Below are 21,628 nucleotides of genomic sequence, written 5' to 3' on the forward strand. Positions count from 1 at the left end.
TGTCCTGCCAGTGCCTACTTGGGTTGAGGGTAAGCAGGATCTGGGCAGTGGATGCATCTGAGCAGCGTCTTGTCTCCTTGGAGCATATTGTTTATGGGTCATATCCTGGTGGCCTCGGTTTCCTGGAAGTCGGAACCGTTGTCGGCCCCACAGTGTGCTCCCTGGGGCTCCAGAATCCTCCCGGGGTGGGTGCTCACAGGGTTGTACGGGGCGGGGGGCAGAGGGGAGCCGCAGGTGGCCACCAGAGTGCGTGGAGTGGCCTCCGCCGCCTCACTTCTTACCGGCTGTCCGATTCTGCCCCTTGCAGACCATGGACCGCGAGTTCAGGAAGTGGATGAAATGGTACGGAAAAAAGCATGCAGAATACACAGTGAGTGCCATCGCTCCGTGCCCCGCGGCTAACGGGTGCCTGTGCTCCCTTCCCCCGGACCCGCCGTCCCTCTCCTCCCTTGGGACCCCGGCTCATCCCCACCGGGCCTGGGCTGAGCCGGCTATACAGTGTCTTGGGAAGAAGCTCACTCCGGGCCCTTGGGTGGGGCAGCCGGCCTCACCGGAAGTCCCCGCTTCCATCTCTTTTCCACCCTTGCTTGGTTGCACTTGTCCCGCTCTCTTGGGCCGCTTGGGGGCCTAGCTCCTGCTCCACGCTCTCAGAACAGGCGGCCACCGTGGCGCCTGTCCTTCTCAGCTCTCGGCTGCCCCAGGTTGCCTGCTCGCCCGTCCTGGGTCCCCAGGCATCTGACAGCTGTCAGGAGCTCTTGGGCCTTTTTTGGCAGCAGGTTCTCTTTTGGAGTCATACGTGCAGTGCAGCTGTAGCTGGTGCGCTGGGTGGCAGGCTGTGGAGGAGACGGCCGCTCCCTGTCCGCTGGCCGGCCAGTGGCATCCTTCTCTTGCTGCTTCCCAGCAGCATGGGACCAGCCACCGGCCCCATTCCATGTGCGGCTGGGCTGGGCAGCGCCTGTGCCCCACAGTCTTCGCCACTCAGCCCGGCCTCGGGCGCTGGTCTCTCACTGCCCCTCCTGCCTAGGGCGACATCTGTGTCCCGAGACGTGTTCCCACACGCCAGACTGCCTGCGACTCTCTGCCAGGGTTTTTCCTGTCGCCTGTGGACACGCAGCTGCTGTGCAGTCTCCTCCCAGCTGGCGGGGGTCTAAAAGCGACGCATCCTTCTCACCTGGGGTCATTGCCTGCCACAGGCCCACTGTTTGAGGCCCAGACCCTCAGATTCCACCTGGTTCCACCAGCTGGTCCTGTGCCTGCTCCCTCCCGAAAATCTTTCCTGGCTGGTCAAGCCTCTCTGTCCCTGTGGTCACCAGCCTGTGACAGGTCATCCTATGGGGTGGTGGTAGTCGAGCTGGAGCCACCATTCTTGATGGTGTCAGGGAATGGACTAGATCACAGAGTTGCAGGCCGGGGACTGACTAGGGGTGTGCGGGGTGAGGGGGACCTCCCGTCCTCGGGCCACCTCGGGCTCTTCTCTCCACGGTCGGGCTTCCGGCGGTGCGTTTAAGTCATTGCCAAACCTGAGGTCACCTGGGGCGACTCTCTCAGTGTCCTGTGGGCGTTTCATAGTGTCGTGTCCACATTTACGTGTGCTGGTTTAATTTTGCGAAGAGGCTAAGGTCTGTGTCTTGATTCATTTCTCTGTACGTGGAGGTCACGTTGCTCCAGCAGCATTTGTGGCAAAAACCTCGCCCCCTTCATCAGAGATGGGTTGGCCACATCTGCGTGGGTGTTTCTGGCCCCTGTTGGCCCCTCGCTGCATGTGTCTGCTCTCACCAGCATGCTGTCGGGTGGCTGTGGCTTGCAGCTGGGCAGTGTCAGGTGTCAAACTTGTGCTTAAACTTCAGTGCTGTGTTGCTCGTTCTGGGCCTTTGGCCTCCATGTAAACTTGAGGATCCGTGTGTTCACATCATAAAGTAACTCGCTGGGGTCTGACTGCGGTCTTACTGGATCTGAAGGTCGAGTCGGGAAGAAGCGACATCCTGACGGTGTTGAATCTTTCTGTCCACGGACGAGGGGTCTCTCTACATTCACCTAGTTCTGCGACTTCTTTCGTCGGAGTTTTGTAGTTTTTCTTATGTCGATCCTGTATGTGTCTTGTTAGATTTATACCGAAGTATTTTTTTGTTAATGCCATTAAAAGTGGTATCGTTTTATTGATTTCAAATTCTGCTTGTCTGTCGCTGGTTTCTAGGAAAGCGATTGATCTTTGCTTGTTAATATACATTTTGCATGTTAGCATACGACATTGTTTTTGTGTTTCGTATCCTTGCCGTAGTTATGCGTTAGTTCCACTTTTTTTGTTGATTCTTCGAGGTGTTTTACATAGTTAGCTGTGTCATCTACAAAGCTGGTTTTACCGTTTTCTTTCTGACCTGTCGACTTGTTATTTTCTTTTCTTGCCTTATTGCGTGTGCCAGGATTTGCAGTATGGTGTTGAACAGCAGTGGGGAGAGAGGCTGCTGTGCCTGGTTTCTCGTGTGAGTGGGAAGCTTCCCGTTTCTCACTGCGGAGCGTGCCGCTTGCTGTAGGTGTTTTATGGATGTTCTTCCCCAAGTTGATGAGTTCTCCCCTTTAATCTTATTTTGCTAAGAATCGTTACCGTGAAGGGCTGTGAGATTTTGTTAAACGCCTTTTCTGCGTTTAACAAAAGAGCACGTGGGTGTCCCTTTGTGGCCTGTTGACGTGATGGAGTGATGCACGTTGAGCTCCCCAGAGTGAGTCCCTCTGGCTCATGACGTGTGTCCTTACACGTCGCTGGGTTTCCGGTTCGTTCCTATTTTGTTGAGGGCCTTTGCATCTGTGTCTGTGCGGGGTCCCAGTCTGTAGCCTCCCTCTCTTGCATGTCCGGTTCTGGTGCCGGGTGATGCCGGCCTCATGCGGGGTGTGGACGTGCCCCCGTCCCCCGGCTCCTCCCGACCCGGTCCTCCATGCTCAGGGCGCAGGCCCACTCCCCTTCCCCTTGTCTTGGTGGAATGTCTTCTGGAATGTTCTCCCTTCAGTGAAGGGTGACCTCTCCTGTTCCTCCCACATCTTAAGTTCTCTGGCATTTGTCCTGGAAGCTGACCGGGCAGTGAGTCCGGCTTCCGTTCCCAGGAAGCTGCTTCCCTCCCGGTCGCTGTGTCCACTGGCTGACAGTGCCCAGATGGCCGACCATTTCCTCAGACTTCACGCCTTCCTAAAGCACAGGTTTTTAAGTTCAAGAACTACCTTCTGCTCCGGTGAGCGAGCCCACGCAGCCTCCAGCGCTGTGTGCGGACTGTGGTTGGCAGGGGCCTGTGGGGCCTCCGCCTTGGCCCTGGGCGTCCTTTCTCCTTCTTCCTCCTGTCACCACTGGGTGGCAGCACCAGCTCAGTGGGTGTTTGGGGGGTCCGTGCCGCGTCTGAACTGGGTGCTGCGTCAGCGGGCACATAGGAGGGCTCCCCTCGTGGAAACTACCCTATTCTGTGGGTCTCGTGGGGTTTCGGGTGCTCATTAGCCCTGCGTGGCCCCTGTGGAGTGCTGGGGAGCAGGATTTGGCCGAAAGGACACTGGGTCTCGGCCCTGGCGGGGGTCTGGAACAAGCCGGCCACCGCACGAGCAGTCCGTGCCGCTGGCGTTCTCGCACCTGTGTCCGGAGCTCATCCTGTCTGACGCAGCAGCCCTGCTCCTGGAGGGGCCGTGAGTCTGCCTGCCCGCCGAGCGCCGGGGCCTTGGGAGCAGCTCTCTGTGGCTTTGGCTAGGCGCCTGGTTGGCAGGCGGAGCCCCGCCTCCTGTTACTCAAGGACCCGGAGAACCGGCCAACAGGAACCTAAAAATAGCCTGGCCCGGCGTGCTTCTCAGGCCCCAGAGCCTGCTTCTTGTGGCTCAACCTCTCCTGTTCCTCCCACATCTTAAGTTCTCTGGCATTTGTCCTGGAAGCTGACCGGGCAGTGAGTCCGGCTTCCGTTCCCAGGAAGCTGCTTCCCTCCCGGTCGCTGTGTCCACTGGCTGACAGTGCCCAGATGGCCGACCATTTCCTCAGACTTCACGCCTTCCTAAAGCACAGGTTTTTAAGTTCAAGAACTACCTTCTGCTCCGGTGAGCGAGCCCACGCAGCCTCCAGCGCTGTGTGCGGACTGCGGTTGGCAGGGTCTATGGGGCCTCCGCCTTGGCCCTGGGCGTCCTTTCTCCTTCTTCCTCCTGTCACCACTGGGTGGCAGCACCAGCTCAGTGGGTGTTTGGGGGTCAGTGCCGCGTCTGAACTGGGTGCTGCATCAGCGGGCACATAGGAGGGCTCCCCTCGTGGAAACTACTCTATTCTGTGGGTCTCGTGGGGTTTCGGGTGCTCATTAGCCCTGCGTGGCCCCTGTGGAGTGCTGGGGAGCAGGATTTGGCCGAAAGGACACTGGGTCTCGGCCCTGGCGGGGGTCTGGAACAAGCCGGCCCGGCACGAGCAGTCCGTGCCGCTGGCGTTCTCGCACCTGTGTCCGGAGCTCATCCTGTCTGACGCAGCAGCCCTGCTCCTGGAGGGGCCGTGAGTCTGCCTGCCCGCCAGCGCCGGGGCCTTGGGAGCAGCTCTCTGTGGCTTTGGCTAGGCGCCTGGTTGGCAGGCGGAGCCCCGCCTCCTGTTACTCAAGGACCCGGAGAACCGGCCAACAGGAACCTAAAAATAGCCTGGCCCGGCGTGCTTCTCAGGCCCCAGAGCCTGCTTCTTGTGGCTCAGGATCCCCCGTGGCCGCCGCCTCCTATCCTGCTTCTCGCGGGCGGAGACACCACCCAGCCAGGCATGGTCATCTCTGCCCCTGCCGCGTCCCTGCCCTTCCGCCCCGCAGTGCCAGGCCCCTCCGGCCTCCCACGTCTCTGCCCAGTGGAGCCCCGTCTCCTCCTTCGATTTGGCCTTTCCCACGCCTTAAGGGACCCCTCTGCCCAGGAGACACTCCATCCAGCTCCCCGCCCCAGCTGACATCCAGGCCTCTGGAGTCCCCACAGCACCTCGGCTGTCCCCTCGCGGTGGAGCCCTTGGCTGCTGGTCATAGGCCTGGCACACAGCAGGTTTCATGTGTCCAGAGTGTGGTGCCTCGGGCATCTGTGGCCCCATGGACTTGCCACGTGGGGAGGGTGACCAGACGCCGTGGACCTGCCTGCGGCCTTCAGGCTAAGTGTCTTGGGATCTCCCCTAACACAGGCTCCACGTTAGGATAGCCTGGTCTGCTAACAGGCCGACCCCCGGGTGCAGAGCCCGCGTGGGCCTGGCCGACGCTGGGATGCTGGCCCTTCCTCTCAGGAAGCCGGCGGGGCCGCGTGCAGTCCAGACGCGTGGGCGCCCTTCACCCTGGGCTGCCGCGGGGGTCCCTGGGGTCAGGCCGTCCTGCCCAGTGGCGTCTGTGGCCTGTGGCTGCCCCAGGCAGGTTGGCAAGACGGCAGCCTGGGGGCCCCTATCAGTGGCCCTTGCCCACCTGCTTTGAGTGGGGCCGGCCTCGGCCTCCCGCAGGAGTGGATGGCCCACGCAGGCCGTGCTCTTTCCTGGATGCGAGAGCACGCATGTCGCATGCAGGTGGGTGGTGGCCCCCAAGAGCTCTGGGTCGGGGACACGCCTGCCCCGCCCAAGTCAGACCCTGGACCTGCCCGTGGGCTCCCCATGGGAAGGGTGATGTGCGTGCTGGGGCTCCCCCATCTGCCCTTCCCCAGAGGCGCTGCTCCATGGTGCGAGAGGCAGGAGGAGCAGTCACGGGGTCCTGGGGGGACAGGAAGAGGGACTATGCACATCTTTCTGGCCACTGTCGACACAGCCGCCTTGGCCAGGCCCTGTTCTTGCATGGGCATGGCCTGGAGCCGACGATGGTGCTTGGGCAGGCGGAGGCGGGCTGTGGACGTCTCCAAGCCCCAAATATGAAGTCACCCACATAGGTCCCCAGGACTGCCCATGTGCGGCTTCGCGGAGGGGACCCCAGGACTCAGTAGCAGCGGCCCCCATGGCTATGGTCACTGTGGACACCGGACAGAGTGAGATGAGCCAAGGGCGGGGGGTGCGCCAGGGGCCCAGGCACAGCTCTCAGAGTCTTCTCCCGGTGGGGTCACCGAGACGCGTTTCGTTCCCCCCAGACAAGACGTTACACACTGTGAGGTGCGGTCCCCAGGGGCCTCACGGAGACCCAGCACCAGGGGTCCCACTGGGGACCAGTCACGTGGGCGCCTCTGCCCGGCTCTTCCAAGGCCCCAGACCCCAGGGGATAGCAGTGCTCAGTGTGACCTGCCTGTTTGCAGAGCATTTAGGGCCGGGGACCTGTTGAGGGGGCCTGTTGACGGGAGTTCCCGGAGCCCCATTCCAGCTGCTGTGGGGGGCCAGCTTTGCCAGCCGGCCTTCTGAGGATGGATTTAGGCCACTGTGGGAGTGTCATCTCACAGTGCCGGCAAGGACCTGGGACTTGAGTCACTTCCCCAAGGCCTGACCACGGGGAGCAACGGCAGATTGAGAAGGCTCCTCAGGTGGCGACAGACGGACCGCTGGGGTATGGGCAGGCCCCCCCAAGCAATTTAGAGCAGGCCGACTCCCCTCATGTCCTGTACCGTCCTATCATCTCACGTCATGGGGCGCCCAGGTGGGTTCCCTGTGTGCAAGGCAGGGGGACACAGAGTTTGCAGCCGCTCCTGCCCCGGGCACTGTGTCCCACAGGACCATCTCTGCGTCCCACAGGACCATCTCTGCTTGGGATCTTCCCGTTCTGAGAGAGGCACAGTACCCATCAGGCTCCTGGTCATCTCACGGCACCAGTAGGGGTACAGATGAGACCCAGTAGTAGTCACCCCAGCCCTCGACACCCACTCACCCCTTCCTGTCCCTGGGGACGTGCCTTTTCTGCTCACTCACATCAGTGGAGTCACACACCGTGTGGCCTGTGTTCGGCGTCTCTCACTGAGCATCGTGCGTTCGAGGTCCATCTACACTATAGCGAGTGTCAGTGCCTCCCCCCTTCTCATGGCCAAGTGACACTCCCCCGTATGGATGGCACGTTGTGTGTGTCCATCATCTGCATTTGGGTTGTTCCCACATCTGGACTATTGAGAATCCTGCCGCTGTGGGGTCCAAGGCTGGGTTTTGTGTTGACGCACGTTTTCAGCTCCCTTGGGTGGACACCGACGAGTGATGACAGCCTTTAGAGTGGTGACAGGCTTTCAAAGCTGGATTCCTCAGTGCGCTCAGTGTCTCAGCTCAGGACAGTTAGGCTGGGGAGAGCCGTTCCCATGGACGCCCTTTGACCTTGAGACAAAATGACATCAGTCTGCTAAGAAAAATAGCGCCGAGACCAGGTACTGAAGGTGCAGGCGGCCACATCCTTAGGCAAAGCAGGTCAGAGCCACTGCACAGGTGCGTTCCCGTGTCTGAGAAAGAAGCCTCATGTTCACCGTGTGCGGCGGTGGCATGGTGCCCAGTCGGCATGCAGGCATCTTCCTGTCGGCAGCCACGCGGGTCTGTCTAGCCCCCCCGTCAACCCGCCTCTGAGCAGAACGCCGCTGGCTCTGCTGGCTGTGTGTCCGGGTCGCCCCCTGCTGGCCCTGTGTGGACATGGCATCGTGGCTTTCCAGCACGTTCTCTGGCGTACTTGTTGCCCTGTGCCCTAGGCCCCGCCGCACCTGGGTGGCGTGTGCTGACCCGCACAACGCTCTGCAGTCTCACCCTATCCTTTCCTGACTGTCCCCACCCCAGCAGAGCCACCGGTACACGCGCCTCCGTCTTCCTTCCTGTCCTGCGCACTTCAGTGACAGAGTTCATCTCATCCGTTCCTCATTGGGTAGGGGCGCGGGGCCGAGTGAGACGCGTGACAAGCGCTTGTCCCTGTGTTTTCCTTCCAGCTGGAAAGAGGCGACTTCCTCTCGGAGGAGTGGAGAGAGCGGATCGCCAACACGAGGTATGGGGGCCGCAGGACGGTGCTGGGCCTGGTCAGGCGGGCCTCTAGGGCAGTCCTGCTGCTGAGGGCCCGCGTGCTGGGCACCACTGCTTGCCTGTGAGGCAGAGCTGGATGGCGGAGGCAGTCGGGGCTTCCCTTCTGCCCCCAATTGGGCCCCCTCGTCTCCCACCAAGGGTCACTCAGGATTGTCGCGGGGCAGGTGCTCAGTGGCCAGGCTTGTCAGGAAGGGCCGGCCCTTCCCCGCCCTCACACCCAGACAGAGGGCCGCCCAGTGGTCTCAGCCCTGAGCTCCGCGCTCACTGTGTCTGCAGCCAGCCGCTCTGCCTGGCGTGTCAGGGGTCTTGCTGTGGTCCCGTCTCTGCAGTCCCCTTGGCTTGAGCACAGTGCAGGAAACCACACGCCCTGCGCCTCCTGGCAGGTCCGCGCACATGTCCTTGGACAGAAGGCCATCGCAGAGCCCTCCCTGCTCCAGCAGGCCCCACCCCAAGGTCCTGACCTGTGATCTCTACGTCCACCAGCTCCCGAAGCTGTGCGTGTGGTCCTTCCCTGTCCTCTGTCCTGTCATCTTCCCTTTGCCGTTCCACTGGCCTGGGGCCGGGCCTCAGGGGCGGGAGGCTGGATTGCCATTCCGGCACCTGGCATCCAGCGCGGCTTGGCTGCAGCTCTGATGGGGCAGGAGGAGAGAAGGTTCGTGCATGAGGGTCTCGTGCCGATCTGCTGGAGCAGCCTGGACCTGGGCAACTGTACGAGGCCACGTCGCAAGCTTTGTGGCGCTCCCCCTGGGGAGCGGCTGTCCGGCCTCGCTGGGCCGCTCCCGGGCTTCCAATGTGGCTTGCTGCCTTGTCCCCCAAAGCCCCCTCCTCTGGACACACTGGGTGAAGTCACCCTATGTCCGCACAGATGATTCTCTGGGCAGGTAGTGGCTAGGTCTCACTGTCTCTCAGAGGTATCCTCTTTCTTGCTCTTCTGTGAGCCTCCTGTCCCCATGGGCCAGGTCCTTCTCGTCTTGAGAGAACCATGCTGACCCCATGGATGCCCTGATCAAGTATTGTCTGGGGCTCTGGCCGCTGTGGTGGCCGAGCTGGATACTCACCGAGTGCTGACCAGTGTCGCCCAGGCCATGGTGTCCCACTGGCTGGGTCCCCAAGAGCCCCCGTGAGAGTGCAGTGCACCTAGCTGGGGACGGCCCCGCGGCGAGGCCTGAAGGCCAGCCTCTGCCAGTGTCCCCCGGTCTCCGCTTCCTGTCGAGGGCGTCCACTCCCACCATCCCCACTTTCTGGGGCGACGCCCGCCTCAGGCAGCTTCCCGGCTTCTGAGTCTCAGGGGCCCGCCAGTCAGCAGTCCCAGGGCCCTTGTGGCACTGCCCGCTCCCGCCTGGGTCGTCTCGAGGCTCTGGCGTCTGCGGCCCCCCGTGTGCTCTCCTGCGGGGCTCGGCCCTGCTGGGCTCTCCGGTCCTCATCGGGCTGTGTCCATGGCCCCCAGGCTGCCCCGCTGTGGTCTCTGCTCACACGCGGCGGCCCCCGGAGAGCACGCTGCTGTGTTCACCCCTCGGGGTCCTTCCCGCCACTCTGGCCCGCTCCTCCGCTGCTGTCCCTTCCCAGGCTTGCTGTGAAGCGTTCGGCTTCCTTGACTTTAAAGCTGTCGAGGTTTAGAACAAGGCGCGTGAGGATGACGGCTTCTCTGTTGCCTGTCACGTACACAAGAGGAAGTGACCGCTGTCTGCGTTTCTGCCATCCACGGCCCAGTGTTCACTGCGGCACAGCTTTAACATGCAGGCGCTTACAGTGCAGAGCAGGGCCACGCGACTAGATGGACGTGTCTGTCCCGCTTGTGGATCTGTCCCGCTTGTGGGTCGGCTGCACGATGTCCCTGGAAGTTAGCCATTCAGAGCCCCGTGAGCAGGCTGGGGCCCGCTGGCAAGGCGACGGGGTGGGTGTGGCACCTCAGCGCTCTGGCTTGGGGGCAGCCCGCCCACCGCCCCAGCAGGCGTCTGCAGACTGAGGCTGCTAGGTCGCCCGCTTGCCCAGTACAAGACAACGTCTGAGCACGAAGCAGGCCGAGCCACCCCCATCGAAAGACCTTTGCTTCTAGTCACAGCCACGTTCAGACGCAGCTTGACTCGGTAGTGTTGCCTTCCTGCCTGGGTGTCTACTCGCTCTCGCTCCGCCGTCCCCGGGTGACAGTTGTTCTCCTGCATTCTAGCCCAGAAATGTCGGAGAGGCAAGTGGGGACCACCGCCCAGCCAGTGCAGGTTGACCTGGGACCACCTTGGCCTGCACACGTCCTCCTTGGCTTTTCCAACAGTCTGCTGGTCACGGGAAACTCTGAGTTGTACAGTAGCAACAAATCGGGGCAGCTGTCCCACTCTGTGGGCCCTGGAGCCGTCCCCAGGCCGGGCGGAGGTGGTGCGGGCAGAGCCCGGGGCCCAGCGGGCTGCAGAGCTGGCCTCGGAGGTGGTAGGCGTCGTATGCACTGGTGCTCTGTGCACATGTGGAAATGGAACCTTCATTTTACTCAACTGGAACATTGTTTTGCAGTGTTATATTTGTGAATAACTTTGCCTTTGGTCCTGAGGTGGATCACCAGCTGAAGGAGCGATTTGCAAACATGAAGGAAGGTAACGTACTTCCCCTGAACCCCGTCCTGTCACGGCCGCCACATGCCCACTCGGTCTGGCTAGATTTAGGGCTGACCACACATGCTGGACTTGTCCTGAGCTTCCGCATCCGTCCACTTCAGGCCCCATGAAAGGCCTTGGGCAGCAGGCACGCCCTGACTGGTTCTCCGTGTCACCTGGGTGGCCAGGCGCCTCCATCTCAATGTGGAGTGGAGTGACTGTACTCCCAGTGCTCGGTGGCTTGCGAGACTGGGGGTGGGTGGCCAAGTCGGCAAGAAAGACCCAGGCTGTCTGGTTAGACGTGAGCTTCCGGGGACAGCGGATGGCTGCTTGGTTCGAGAATGCCCAGTTCACACTCCAGGGCTGTGGCGTGTCCCTGGAACTCAGGCCTGACTGGTCCCTGTTGACCTGTCAGCCCCCGCCTGGGGCGTCCAGGCCGGGTCTTCCTCGTTTGGAGCCGCCACCGCGTGGCCAGGTCCTGCCCTGCCCAGAGCCCTCCCGGCGGTCCTGGGCCTCTTCTGGCAGTTTCTCCTGACTGCCCAGTCAGCAGTTATGCGTGGTTCCGGGCCACCGTGGGATATAACTTGAGAATGGTCCCTCCATCCATCTTTTTGACGATGCCGTGGGGTGTCCAGGCTCATCATCCTGTTGCCCGTTCCAGACTCACCCTCCGTGATGACTTTGACCTTGACCCTCTCAGTCTCATTTCCTGCAGGCTTGAGTGCCCGGTTATCACATGTGGGCTAGCTTGGGGTCAGGCCTGCCTGCCAAGCCTTCCAGTCACCAGCGACCTGCTGTCCTGCAGTGACGTGCCCTCAGAAGTTCCCTCATGCACCATTGTCCTGCGGGCATTGTGGCTGGCAGGTTCCTGATGAGAGTGGTCTCAGGCCCCTGGGGTGCGTTTGACCACGTCCCACTCTCTCAGATGTCCCCTGGGTCCCAGCGCCCTGTGTCAGCTCCCGCTCACTGCCTGGCATGGCAGGCTGCCACCTGACCCTGCACCTGGGACTCACCCTCTCCCCTAATGGGGGTGATGCTCAGAAACAGGCTGGGGACGGGGTGCCCGTCTGAGTGTTGTGGGGCGCGTGCGTGTGCGTGCGTGTGTGCCCCCAGTGGGTTCATCCTCCTGTTCTAGACGTGGCGTTTCTTCGTTTGACTTTTGCACTCGGCTTTTTTTCTCACTGCCGAGAGAGGCGCTGACGGGGGGCCTGGGAGCGTCCTTCGGCGCCCGTGGAGCGGTGTGGTGCTCACGTAGCGTCCCAGCGCAGGCGTCCGGGCTCCTGTCCTCCGAGGACTAACGTGGGCGTCAGGGGCGCGTCTGTGCACGGGTCCTCCCTCGACCCACAGTTAGCCCATGTCCGCCTGGCGGGTGTGGGGCCAGCTGGTGCCCGTCAGACTCGGTGTCGGATAGGGGATGGTGGGGTTGCCGGGGGCGCGTTTCCGTGGGAGAGCAAGCCATAGGACAGGCTCGAGTGGCCTCCAGCTTTCTGTTGCTGGAGGGAACGGACAGAACCGCGGCCCTCTGCTGTCAGCACGCCACGTGCCGTGGGTCCCTCGCAGCCCGGCCTCCCGGCATTTCCTATCGGTGGCAGGGTACCTCTGCTTCCCCCAGGAACAGCAGTGACCGGTTCTCATGTTTCAGGTGGCAGAATCGTGTCCTCGAAGCCCTTTGCACCTCTGAACTTCAGAATAAACAGTAGAAACTTGAGTGGTAAGAAGTTCTTCTGTGCGTGTGATTTTCAGCGCTGACGTGTTGCAGCTGGGTGTCCCCTGGGCGCTGCCGACATCAGGGCCGGGTCACTCTCTGGGGGACTGTCCTGGGCTCTGTTGGGGGTTGAGCAGCATCCCTGGCCCCCACCCACTCGATGCCAGGGGCACCCCCAGTGTGACAACCACAGATATCCCCAGACAGCACCCAGTATCCCTGGGGACAGAAACACCTGAGTTGAGACCCCAGGTTTGACGAGAAGTTGAGGACTTGGGGGGTGCTTGGCGTTCTCACCCAGTCGGCCTGATGGGTGAATGTGGCTGTGTGTGGTGGGCTCCATTCCAGGCGGAACCTGACCCCTGGCCTCGTGGGGAAGGGCCACAGTGCTCTGTGGCACTCGGCCTTGGGTCACAGTTTCTCGTGTGAGGGGTGTTCTAGCAGCCACGTGCTTTCTGAGGGCTCCTGAGCGCCCATCAGGCAGCTCACCGCCACTCTGCCTGGACAAGCGCCTGGGTTAGCGGGGGCCGTCTTGTATGCGTGCGCCCCATGACCTGCAGCGTGCGGACGTCCAGGCAGCACTGTGCTGGCGGGCAAGGTGACCCCGTGCAACGCAGGCACCCAGCCCTGACTGCTCCCCTTGCAGACATCGGCACCATCATGCGCGTTGTGGAGCTCTCTCCTCTGAAGGGCTCGGTGTCATGGACGGGGAAGCCGGTGTCCTACTACCTGCATACCATCGACCGCACTATAGTGAGTGTCTCCCCATGTCCCACTGCGCGCACCATCGACCCCGCCGTAGTGACGTCCCTCGTGTCCTACTATGCGCACCATTGACCCCACTGTAGTGAGTGTCCCACCCCCGCCCTCCAACGCAACAGCGCTGTCCCACAGCAGGAGTGTCTGGGGGGCCCTATGTCTGCCTTTTCTGCTCCTGGTCTTTATGAGGGCGGATGTCGTCTGAGTGATGTGACAATGACAGACTCAGCCTGTGTCATAGGTCTCTAGTGTGCATGTAGCCCCTGAGCCAGCCCGGCTCTGTCCCAGGCACACCCCATGTGAGAGGCCCTGTGGGGTGCACGGCCCCCGAGGGCGGGCCTGCGGCCAGCCTGAGTGGTATCTGGGTGGAGGCGCATCCCTTTCAGGAGGCCTGGTCGCGGCCCCGGCCGGGCTTGCCACCGCTCTTGCCTGCTCAAGGTTTGGGACAGACTTCTCATGAGGTGTTTTTTTTCTTTTCTCTTTTTAGCTTGAAAACTATTTTTCTAGTCTGAAAAATCCAAAACTCAGGGTAAGTGTGTGATTTGTGTTTTCACTGAATGTGACTCACGGGGGCGCCGCTCGGTGGAGCTCTGGGTGGCGGGTGGCAGCGCCAGTTTGAGGGACGGGGTCTGGGCCCTGCCTCACCGACTGTGAACAGCCTTCGGGAGCTGGGCTGTGTGTTTGCAGCCTTGGAGCGACGTCAGGTAAGTCGGAGCGTCGTGCTAAGTACAGGACAAGGGAGCCACTCGGTGCCCGCAGCCCCCATGTCTGAGACCGAGCCCCCAGGGGCTGTGGTGCCAGAGCTGCTGGTCCTCTTCAGGTGTGGCAGCCTCATCTAGGCAGGTGCCCTGGCTTGAGGGGTGCCAGCCTAGGTTCTGATGTGCTCTGCTGCTGGTCCCAGGGTCCCCACAGTGCCCAGTCCTGGAAACCACCTTCCCCAGATATCAGAGGACGTCTGTCTAAATGTTTGTCTTTTTGGAGATGCAAATGAGCATCTGAGCAGAAAGAAGCTCGCGTGTTCCTGTGCTGTACTTGGGGTAGCGGATGGTCACGTGGTCCTGGCCGCACCTGCGGATGGTCACGTGGTCCTGGCCGCACCTGAGCACAGAGAATAGGCTGAGCTGCTGTCGCCCCACGGCCTTGCAGCAGCCCTCAGAGCATGTGCTCCAGGCGCGAGTGGAACTCGCTGTGGCTGCCCCATTCCCCTGGGGGTCTTTCAGGCGGCTGCTTCACCGCTGCCCGGGGCCTTCAGGCTTTGATTCTTTCTCTCCCCATGCGTGTTTCCGACCGGAGATTTGGGGGGGGGGGCCTGCTCGCATGCAGTGTACACACACCCACTGCTCAGGGGCAGCTCACGGGCTTCTCCATGCCTCAGTTTCTTAGCCTGTACAGGGGGCAGAGGAGTTGACGTGAACAGGGTGGGAGGGGCCCCAACAATGCCAGCCTTCAGAGGACGCGCTGGCACTGGGGGACACGTCCCACACTTGCTTTCCAGGAGGAACAAGAGGCAGCTCGGCGCCGGCAGCAACGAGAAAACAAGAGCAACACGACCACGCCCACGAAAGTGCCTGAGAGCAAGGTGGCCGTGACCGCGGACACCCCCGTGGTGAGTGCCCACACCCTGGCCCTGCACAGCCGCCGGCGGGCATGGTCCCTGGTCGCCTGCTCACGCCACAGAGGGAGGCGGTGCTGGGCAGCGCATGTGTCGGGCAGCCCTGACTGCCAGGCTGGAGGTCAAAAGGAGGGGCCCCTGGGGTGTGGGGTCTCCTGGGGTGTCGGGCTTGTTAATAACAGCGGTTTTGCTCCCTGGACACCCCGTCCGCTAGGATTCTGGTGCTGAGGAAGAAAAAACAGGGACGGCTACCATCAAGAAGCCGTCTCCCTCCAAGGCACGGAAAAAGAAGCTGAACAAGAAGGGGCGGAAGCTGGCTGGCCGGAAGCGCGGGCGCCCCAAGAAGATGAGCACTGCGAACCCCGAGCGTAAGCCCAGGAAGAGCCCAACTGCACTGGACCTGCTGCACGCCCAGACCGTGTCCCAGGCCGCGGCCTCGCCGCAGGGTGAGGGACGCCTCCCGCCAGGCCCTGAGTCGTTCCCTGGGCCATGGCCTTCCTAGAGTCCCTGTCTGGGGCTCGCCAGGGCCTCGCTCCGCCCCCACAGTGCCCTGGGCTCCAATGACGCCAGCAGCCTGGCAGAAATGATATTGCTCGCGGGACTTTTAGGTCACGAGGGCGTTCACCTCGGCTTTTAGAACTGTCGAGCTGCGGTGTCTGGTCGTGCTGGGGCCCAGGAGCTGCGTTGAGTCTCACCTTTGAAAGCGGGGAGAAGTTGCACAGAGCAGGCGGGGTGCTCTGGGGGGCGCGGTCAGTCCTTGATGTATGCATTGACACGGGACTGCCGCTGCCTCCCGCAGATGCGTACAAGTCACCTCACAGCCCATTTCATCAGCTACCTCCCAGCGTGCAGCGGCACCCTCCCGACCAGCTGCTGTTGGCACCCACCCCCCCTGCACTGCAGAAGCTGCTAGGTGAGCAGGCGTGGGGCGCGCGCGGCTCCACAGCTCCATGGCAGGTCCGACGTGGTGGCTGGGATGGGGGTGAGGTTTTGGCAAGCCCCCGTGATACCCACATTGCCAGCCGACCACACTGGCATCGCGAGGGCCCAGGGTCAGTCCTGCCACATGGATTGATGTGGGCCCAGGCAGTTGTCGGAGGTCGAGGTTCTGTGCACCAGGGAACACTGGGCAGTGTCTGGGGACATCGGCGGTCTTCATAGTGGGGTGCTTCTACAGCGTGTGGGGGGCAGGGAGGCTGCTCAGGCCCCTGCAGTGCCCTGGACAGCCCATGGAGGTGACCTGCCCAGGATCCTCAGTGTGGGGCAGAGTCAGTCTGGGATGGCCAGGCCACAGGGGAGCAAGGGTCTTGTGAGAGCTGAGCACCTGCCACCTTGCGGGACTCAAGTGGGTACTGTGCATCTTCTTAAAGCTGTCGCTTTCCTGCAGCCCAGCATCAACAGTGTGTGTATACTGGGAAAAACTGGCAGATCGGGTCACAGAAACCTCTTGGGGGGGAAAGGAACATGGGTGGCAGTGGCAGGAACTGCAACGGGTTCACAGGAGCATCTTGGCACTGAGGGGCTCCGGGGGGACACCAAGGCAGCATTGGGAGTGAAAGTGCCACACAGTGACAGGCAGTTTCAGCAGCATCCGATGATGGGGCCAGGGGAGCTCCTAGGGAAATTCGAGCTACACCCGTCTTCCAGCTGCGGCCCGTGGCATCGGCACTGAGACCTTGCCCCCCATCTTCCTCAGAGTCCTTCAGGATTCAGTATCTGCAGTTCCTGGCATACACGAAGACCCCCCAGTACAAGGCCGGCCTGCAGCAGCTGCTGGACCAGGAGAAGGTGAGGGGCAGCCAATTCCGTGTGCCCACCTGCATCATACCCCGCTCCTGTCCCAGAGGGCCCGCCCACATGTTTAGGGACAGCTGCCGCCAGAACCAGTAGGTCTCTGGTGACACTTGGAGTTTGGGTGCGCCCAGCCACACCCTCATCTGCGGCTTTTCCAAAGGTGGGAAGCATGAGGCTCTGATGCTCTAAGTTAGAGAGGCCGGTGCTGCCCTCTGATGGCAGCCTCGGAGAGCCGGCCAGTCTGCAGTTGCCACGTCTGAGTGCGGGGATATGTGGCTCCCCTCCTCGTGGTGGGGCCGCGCTCTTCATCAGTGACATAGGCTGAGACTCTCAGAGGGAGGGCCTGGGCAGGGACGGTCTCCACTTACCAGCTCTTCTTCCCCTACAGGAGAAGAATGCCCGCTTGCTGGGTGCCGCCCAGCAGCTGTTCGGCCACTGCCAGGCCCAGAAGGAAGAGATCAAGAGGCTGTTCCAGCAGAAGCTGGACGAGGTAGGGCTGCCCGAGGCCGAAGCAACCGCGTGCAGGCTGGGGGTGGGCGGGGCTGGGGTGCAGCCGAGGCCACCCAGATCCAAGTAAACCGTTTTCTTTTCGGGGGCCTAGAAGCTGGGCCCTGGAGCCACTCCTGGCTCCCCTCTCTGGAGGCCCGTAGCTGCCTCCGTCCTGTCTGTGCCCGACATGGCGCTGGCGGCCATGTCTGGCTGGCAGTGAGCCCCTCTTGGCGTCATGTGTCTACAGCTGGGAGTGAAGGCTCTGACCTACGACGACCTGATCCAGGCTCAGAAGGAGATCTCCGCCCACAATCAGCAGCTGCGGGAGCAGACGGAGCAGCTGGAGACGGACAACCGGGCGCTGAGGGGCCAGAGCCTGCAGCTGGTACGCACGGGCGGTGCCTCCAGCGCATCCCACGGCCAGCGGGCGCCGTGGGCCCCAGACTGAGGGAGAGCCAGGTGTCCATTGGTTGACAGGCTGGGAAGCTAGCGTCCTGGGACAGAGAGATGATGACCCAAGGGTGGCTGCAAGGCCCAGTGCATCCTCCCGAGCACAAGTTTCCCTATAGTGCGTGTAGGGCGGTCCTGGCTCCCCGCTCTGTCCCGTTCTCAGAGAGCTCCCGTCGTCCTTCGCTCTCAGAGTGGTGAGCACAAGCAGGGCCTGGGGCCTGCAGGTGGCTCCTTGGGTTTCTGTCCGGGCGTCGCAAACACTGACGATTTCACTAGACGGGCTTTTTGAGGGGCCCGGATTTTTCTGGTCCTTCGTCCCCTGATGCTGGGCTCCTTAACGAGTCCCCAGGGCCAGGGTGCAGGCCCGTGTGACCTCTCTCCCGGGATTCCCCGGGCACCCATCACTGGATGTGCAGGGATCTCCTAACGGGCTGTACTCCTCCATCCAGTGGGACCCTCACCGTGCTCCTGTGGGCATGTCCTACAGGAACCTTGGTCTTCTCGGGCCACCTCCACAATCTGGTCCTCCAGAAGCGGGAGGGAGAGAGGGACCGGCTCTTGGGGATACCTGCCTAGCGGCCCACCTAGCCTCCTCCCAGAGCCCAGTGTCAGGGGCTGTGGGGGTGGGAGAGGAAGGAGACCCCCTGCCAGGCAGCCTGGCTGTCTCATCCTCCCCACAGCCACCCACATGCTGAGGCTCACGGCTTTGCTTGCCCGTCCCCATAGCTGAAGGCTCGCTGTGAGGAGCTGAGGCTGGACTGGCCCACACTGTCCCTGGAGAAGCTGCTGAAGGAGAAGCAGGCCCTGAAGAGCCAGATCTCGGAGAAGCAGAGGCGCTGCCTGGAGCTGCAGGTATGGGCTGGGCCGGGCTGGGTGGGGGCATTGGCATTCGGACTTCGACCCTGTTGTCAGAACATGGTCCGCGCCATCAGCAGACCCACTGAAGCCACCCTTCCCCTGAGGACAGTGCCAGTTCCGGGTGTCACAGCAGCCCGCTTCCTGTGCAGTAGTCAGCCCTGGAGGGGGCGCAGAGCAGGGCGAGTGGGGATGAGTGGGGATGGGGCACCCAGGGCATGGCGCAGCCGCAGGGTGCGGAGCGCCCCCTGGTGGCGCGTCTGACACCGGCACAGAGAGGCCTGTACTTTCCTGACAGCAGCTCCTTCACGGAGGGTGGCTAGAGAAGGTGGGAGGCCACGGCGTGTAGTCCAAGGCCGAGTTCTGAGGAGGGGACTTTGAAGTGGCAGGAAAGGAAAGAGGCACATGAGGCATAGCACCAGCAGTGGCGACAGCTCCAGGAGCACAGGCTGCAGCCTGCCCGGTGCCTCCCCACCCTGCTCCAGGGCACGCAGAGCTGCCCACCTCGGGGTCCTTTCCAGTAGGTCTTTAACAGTAACACTGCAGTGAGTTTGTTTGCAGACCCGTGAGCTGTGAGGGCCTAGTGATGTGTGACCCAGGTGTCTCACACCCCCTGAGCCAGCAGTCATGTCACAGACAGAGCTTTGCTGCTGTCACCAAAGCTCAGCCACGTTTCCACGCATGCGCCTACAAGAGCAGTCTCCACCAGGGACCGTATTTGGGTTTTAGCTCTAGTATAACAGAGAAACGGTGCGTGTTCTCGTGCGGAGAACACCCAGAGCGCGTGAGCCGAAAGGAAATAACGCCCACGTCCTGGTTCCTGGACAGAAATGCCATTTCAGGGTTTTTCCCGTTTTACACTCGCGGAAACTCTGCGTCCTCTGCCCCTTGCTTCCCGGGAGGCACTGTTTAGTGTCAGCGGATGTGCATCTGCAGAGCTGCCTGGACACACGTGCTGTCTGCCCGCTTCCCAGAGCACCCCGACTGGGTGTGGGCGGTTGGCTGCCCCGGCCTCCCGGTCACACGCAGCCGGTCCGCGTCTCTGCGGCCGCTGTGGTTGGGGGTGCTCCCTGCTCTCCTGGGCTGGTCCCCTCTGCTGGGCTGCTGGGCTGCTGGGCTGCTGGGCCGGGGCCCATGGCGGGTGTGTGCGGGCCTGACACCCTCTGTCTTCCAGATCAGCATCGTGGAGCTGGAGAAGAGCCAGCGGCAGCAGGAGCTCCTGCAGCTCAAGTCCTGCGTGCCGCCTGACGAGGCCGTGGCCATGCACCTGCGTGGGAAGGGTGGCCTGGGCCGAGAGCTGGAGGTGGAGCCCAGTCGGCTGCACCTGGAGCTGGACTGCTCCAAGTTTTCACTACCCCCGTTCAGCAGCCTGAGCCCCGAGCTCTCCGTGAACGGCCATGCAGCCGGCTACGAGCTGTGCGGCACACTGAGCCGGCCACCATCCAAGCAGAACACGCCCCAGGACCTGGCCTCCGTGCTGGACCAGGAAGTCGTGCCCTGCACCCCCAGCCACGGCAGCCGGCCCCGGCTCGACAAGCTGTCGGGCCTGGCCTCACCTGACTACACTCGGCTCTCACCAGCCAAGCTCGTGCTGAGGCGGCACCTGAGCCAGGACCACGCCGCCGGCAGCAAGGCGGCCACCAGTGAGCTGCACCCACGGTGAGTGCACAGGCCGGTGGGCCTGCCCACAGGGCCCTTCGCCGTCGTGGAGTCTGGGGAGCGGGTGCACCTCCGCGTAGAAGGTATTCAGGGGACTGCTGGCCCAGGCCACCAGCTCTGAATGCAAAGCCATGGCCGTGGGGGCGCCCCAGAGAGTGACCAAGGGACGCCTCTCGTTCCAGAGCTGAGCACGTCAAGGAGAACGGCCTTCCATACCACAGTCCAGGCCTGGCTAACGGCATCAAGCTGAGCCCTCAGGAGCCACGGCCCTCGTCCCCCGTGGCCTTGCAGATGACCGGAGAGAAGGGCAGCGAGAAGGTGTGGGCGGCTGCCGGGAGAGGCCCGTGGGGCGGGGCCGGGCCTCCTCGCCTGCACCCGGGCTGAGCACTCAGCCGTCACTCAGCGGCCACCTGGGGCGGGTCTGCTGGGAGAGGGTGTCCAGGGGAGGCTGGTGGAGGGCTCGGGGCTCCTCAGGTCCCCACCCACCGTCGCCTGGCTTTGTAGCATGGCCCAGTTAGGCAGGCATTGCCTGTGTGGACGGTAGGGGAGGACGGCTCTGTCTGCGTGTGGCAGCAGGTCTGGGCAACGGCAGGTCAGAGCACGAGGACGAGCGGTCGGGGGGGTTCCGGGGGTGAGGTTTCCGTCCACTGCAGTGGGCCCTCGTCCGTGGCTGGATGGTCGCTGTGCCCTTTGGGTGGTGCTCGCGGCTGGGCGTGCGCGGGTAGCAGGAACAGGGGAGTCCGCTCTGTCCGCAGGGTCTGAAGGAACGCGGCCACGCCAGCAGCGGGGAGGCCATCACCAGCCTACCCGTCAGCATCCCGCTCAGCACTGTGCAGCCCAGCAAGCTGCCCGTCAGCATCCCTCTGGCCAGCGTGGTGCTGCCCAGCCGCGCCGAGAAGGTGGTGAGTGGGCGCCTTGGGGGCCAGGCCCAGCTCCGGGACACTGCTGGTCCCAGAGTGCCGATGCAGGCAGAAGGGCTTTCCGTCTGGGTGTGCCCCTTTTTGTTAAGCTGCGTGCTGTTGAATTGTGAATACGTCACGGTGCCCAAAAAAGTAGAAGGTCCAAAACGCAGATTTAATCTCAGAAACGCCCTGCTTCTCTGTCGGATCTTTGTCAGTGGCGGTGTTGCAGTTGGGAAGGGGGTTGAGCTGCTGGGTTTGGCAGAAGCCGGAAGCCCTGTCCCCTTCCTGCAGCCCACACGTGCCTCCTCCCGCCTCACGCGTGTGGACTCACAGGAACTGACACTCGTGCGATGGAGCTTCTCTGTTGAGATGTGATTTGCACATGAGCTGTCATCTAAAGCATGCAGTCGGTGGCGTTCAGCACGTTCATGGGGTCATGCACCCTCCCCGTCCAGTTCAGAGCCTTCCATCACCCCAAAAGGAAGCCCTGTCACTCCCCACCCCCTCCCCAGCCCCTGACACCCGCTCACTCTCTTCCTGTCCCCATGGACATTCCTGTTCTGGACACGTCACATCAGTGGAGTCACACCGTGTGGCTTTGTGTTTAGCATCTCACTGAGTGTTGTGTGTGTCCCGGGTCCGTCCACGTCGTGGTGCGTGTCAGCACCTCCCCGCTTTCATGGTCAAGTGACACTGCCCCTTGTGGGTGGACACGGAGTGTGTATGTTATGTGTCAGTGAACGTTTCTTGTCCCCACACTTCGGCTGCTGTGAACATGTATAAAGGTGGGGTGTGGACGGAGTTCTCACCACGTTCCACATAGGAGTCACGACTGCAGACCCCCCGCTCTCCCTGTCGCCTTCATCCCCAGTCTGTGCCCATTAGCCAGAGCCAGCCTTTAGGACCCAGGTCCGACAT

The 21,628-nt window shown here is 62.4% G+C and overlaps 1 protein-coding gene across 1 annotated transcript in view; it reads left to right on the top strand.

The window, feature by feature from the left end:
• The window catches only part of DOT1L (DOT1 like histone lysine methyltransferase), a 46,271-nt gene that overhangs the window by 15,565 nt on the left and 9,078 nt on the right, over positions 1-21,628 (top strand). The window contains exons 8-22 of the mRNA XM_023538107.1: positions 7,813-7,868; positions 10,406-10,485; positions 12,128-12,196; positions 12,837-12,943; positions 13,437-13,478; positions 14,445-14,555; positions 14,776-15,007; positions 15,361-15,474; positions 16,258-16,349; positions 16,744-16,845; positions 17,092-17,229; positions 18,021-18,146; positions 19,324-19,808; positions 19,991-20,126; positions 20,564-20,710. Of these exons, the coding sequence (XP_023393875.1) occupies positions 7,813-7,868; positions 10,406-10,485; positions 12,128-12,196; positions 12,837-12,943; positions 13,437-13,478; positions 14,445-14,555; positions 14,776-15,007; positions 15,361-15,474; positions 16,258-16,349; positions 16,744-16,845; positions 17,092-17,229; positions 18,021-18,146; positions 19,324-19,808; positions 19,991-20,126; positions 20,564-20,710 (2,037 nt within the window). The remainder of the gene's footprint in view (positions 1-7,812; positions 7,869-10,405; positions 10,486-12,127; positions 12,197-12,836; positions 12,944-13,436; positions 13,479-14,444; positions 14,556-14,775; positions 15,008-15,360; positions 15,475-16,257; positions 16,350-16,743; positions 16,846-17,091; positions 17,230-18,020; positions 18,147-19,323; positions 19,809-19,990; positions 20,127-20,563; positions 20,711-21,628) is intronic.

Source organism: Pteropus vampyrus, unplaced genomic scaffold (assembly GCF_000151845.1).
Source record: "Pteropus vampyrus isolate Shadow unplaced genomic scaffold, Pvam_2.0 Scaffold212, whole genome shotgun sequence".
Classification (NCBI taxonomy): domain Eukaryota; kingdom Metazoa; phylum Chordata; class Mammalia; order Chiroptera; family Pteropodidae; genus Pteropus; species Pteropus vampyrus.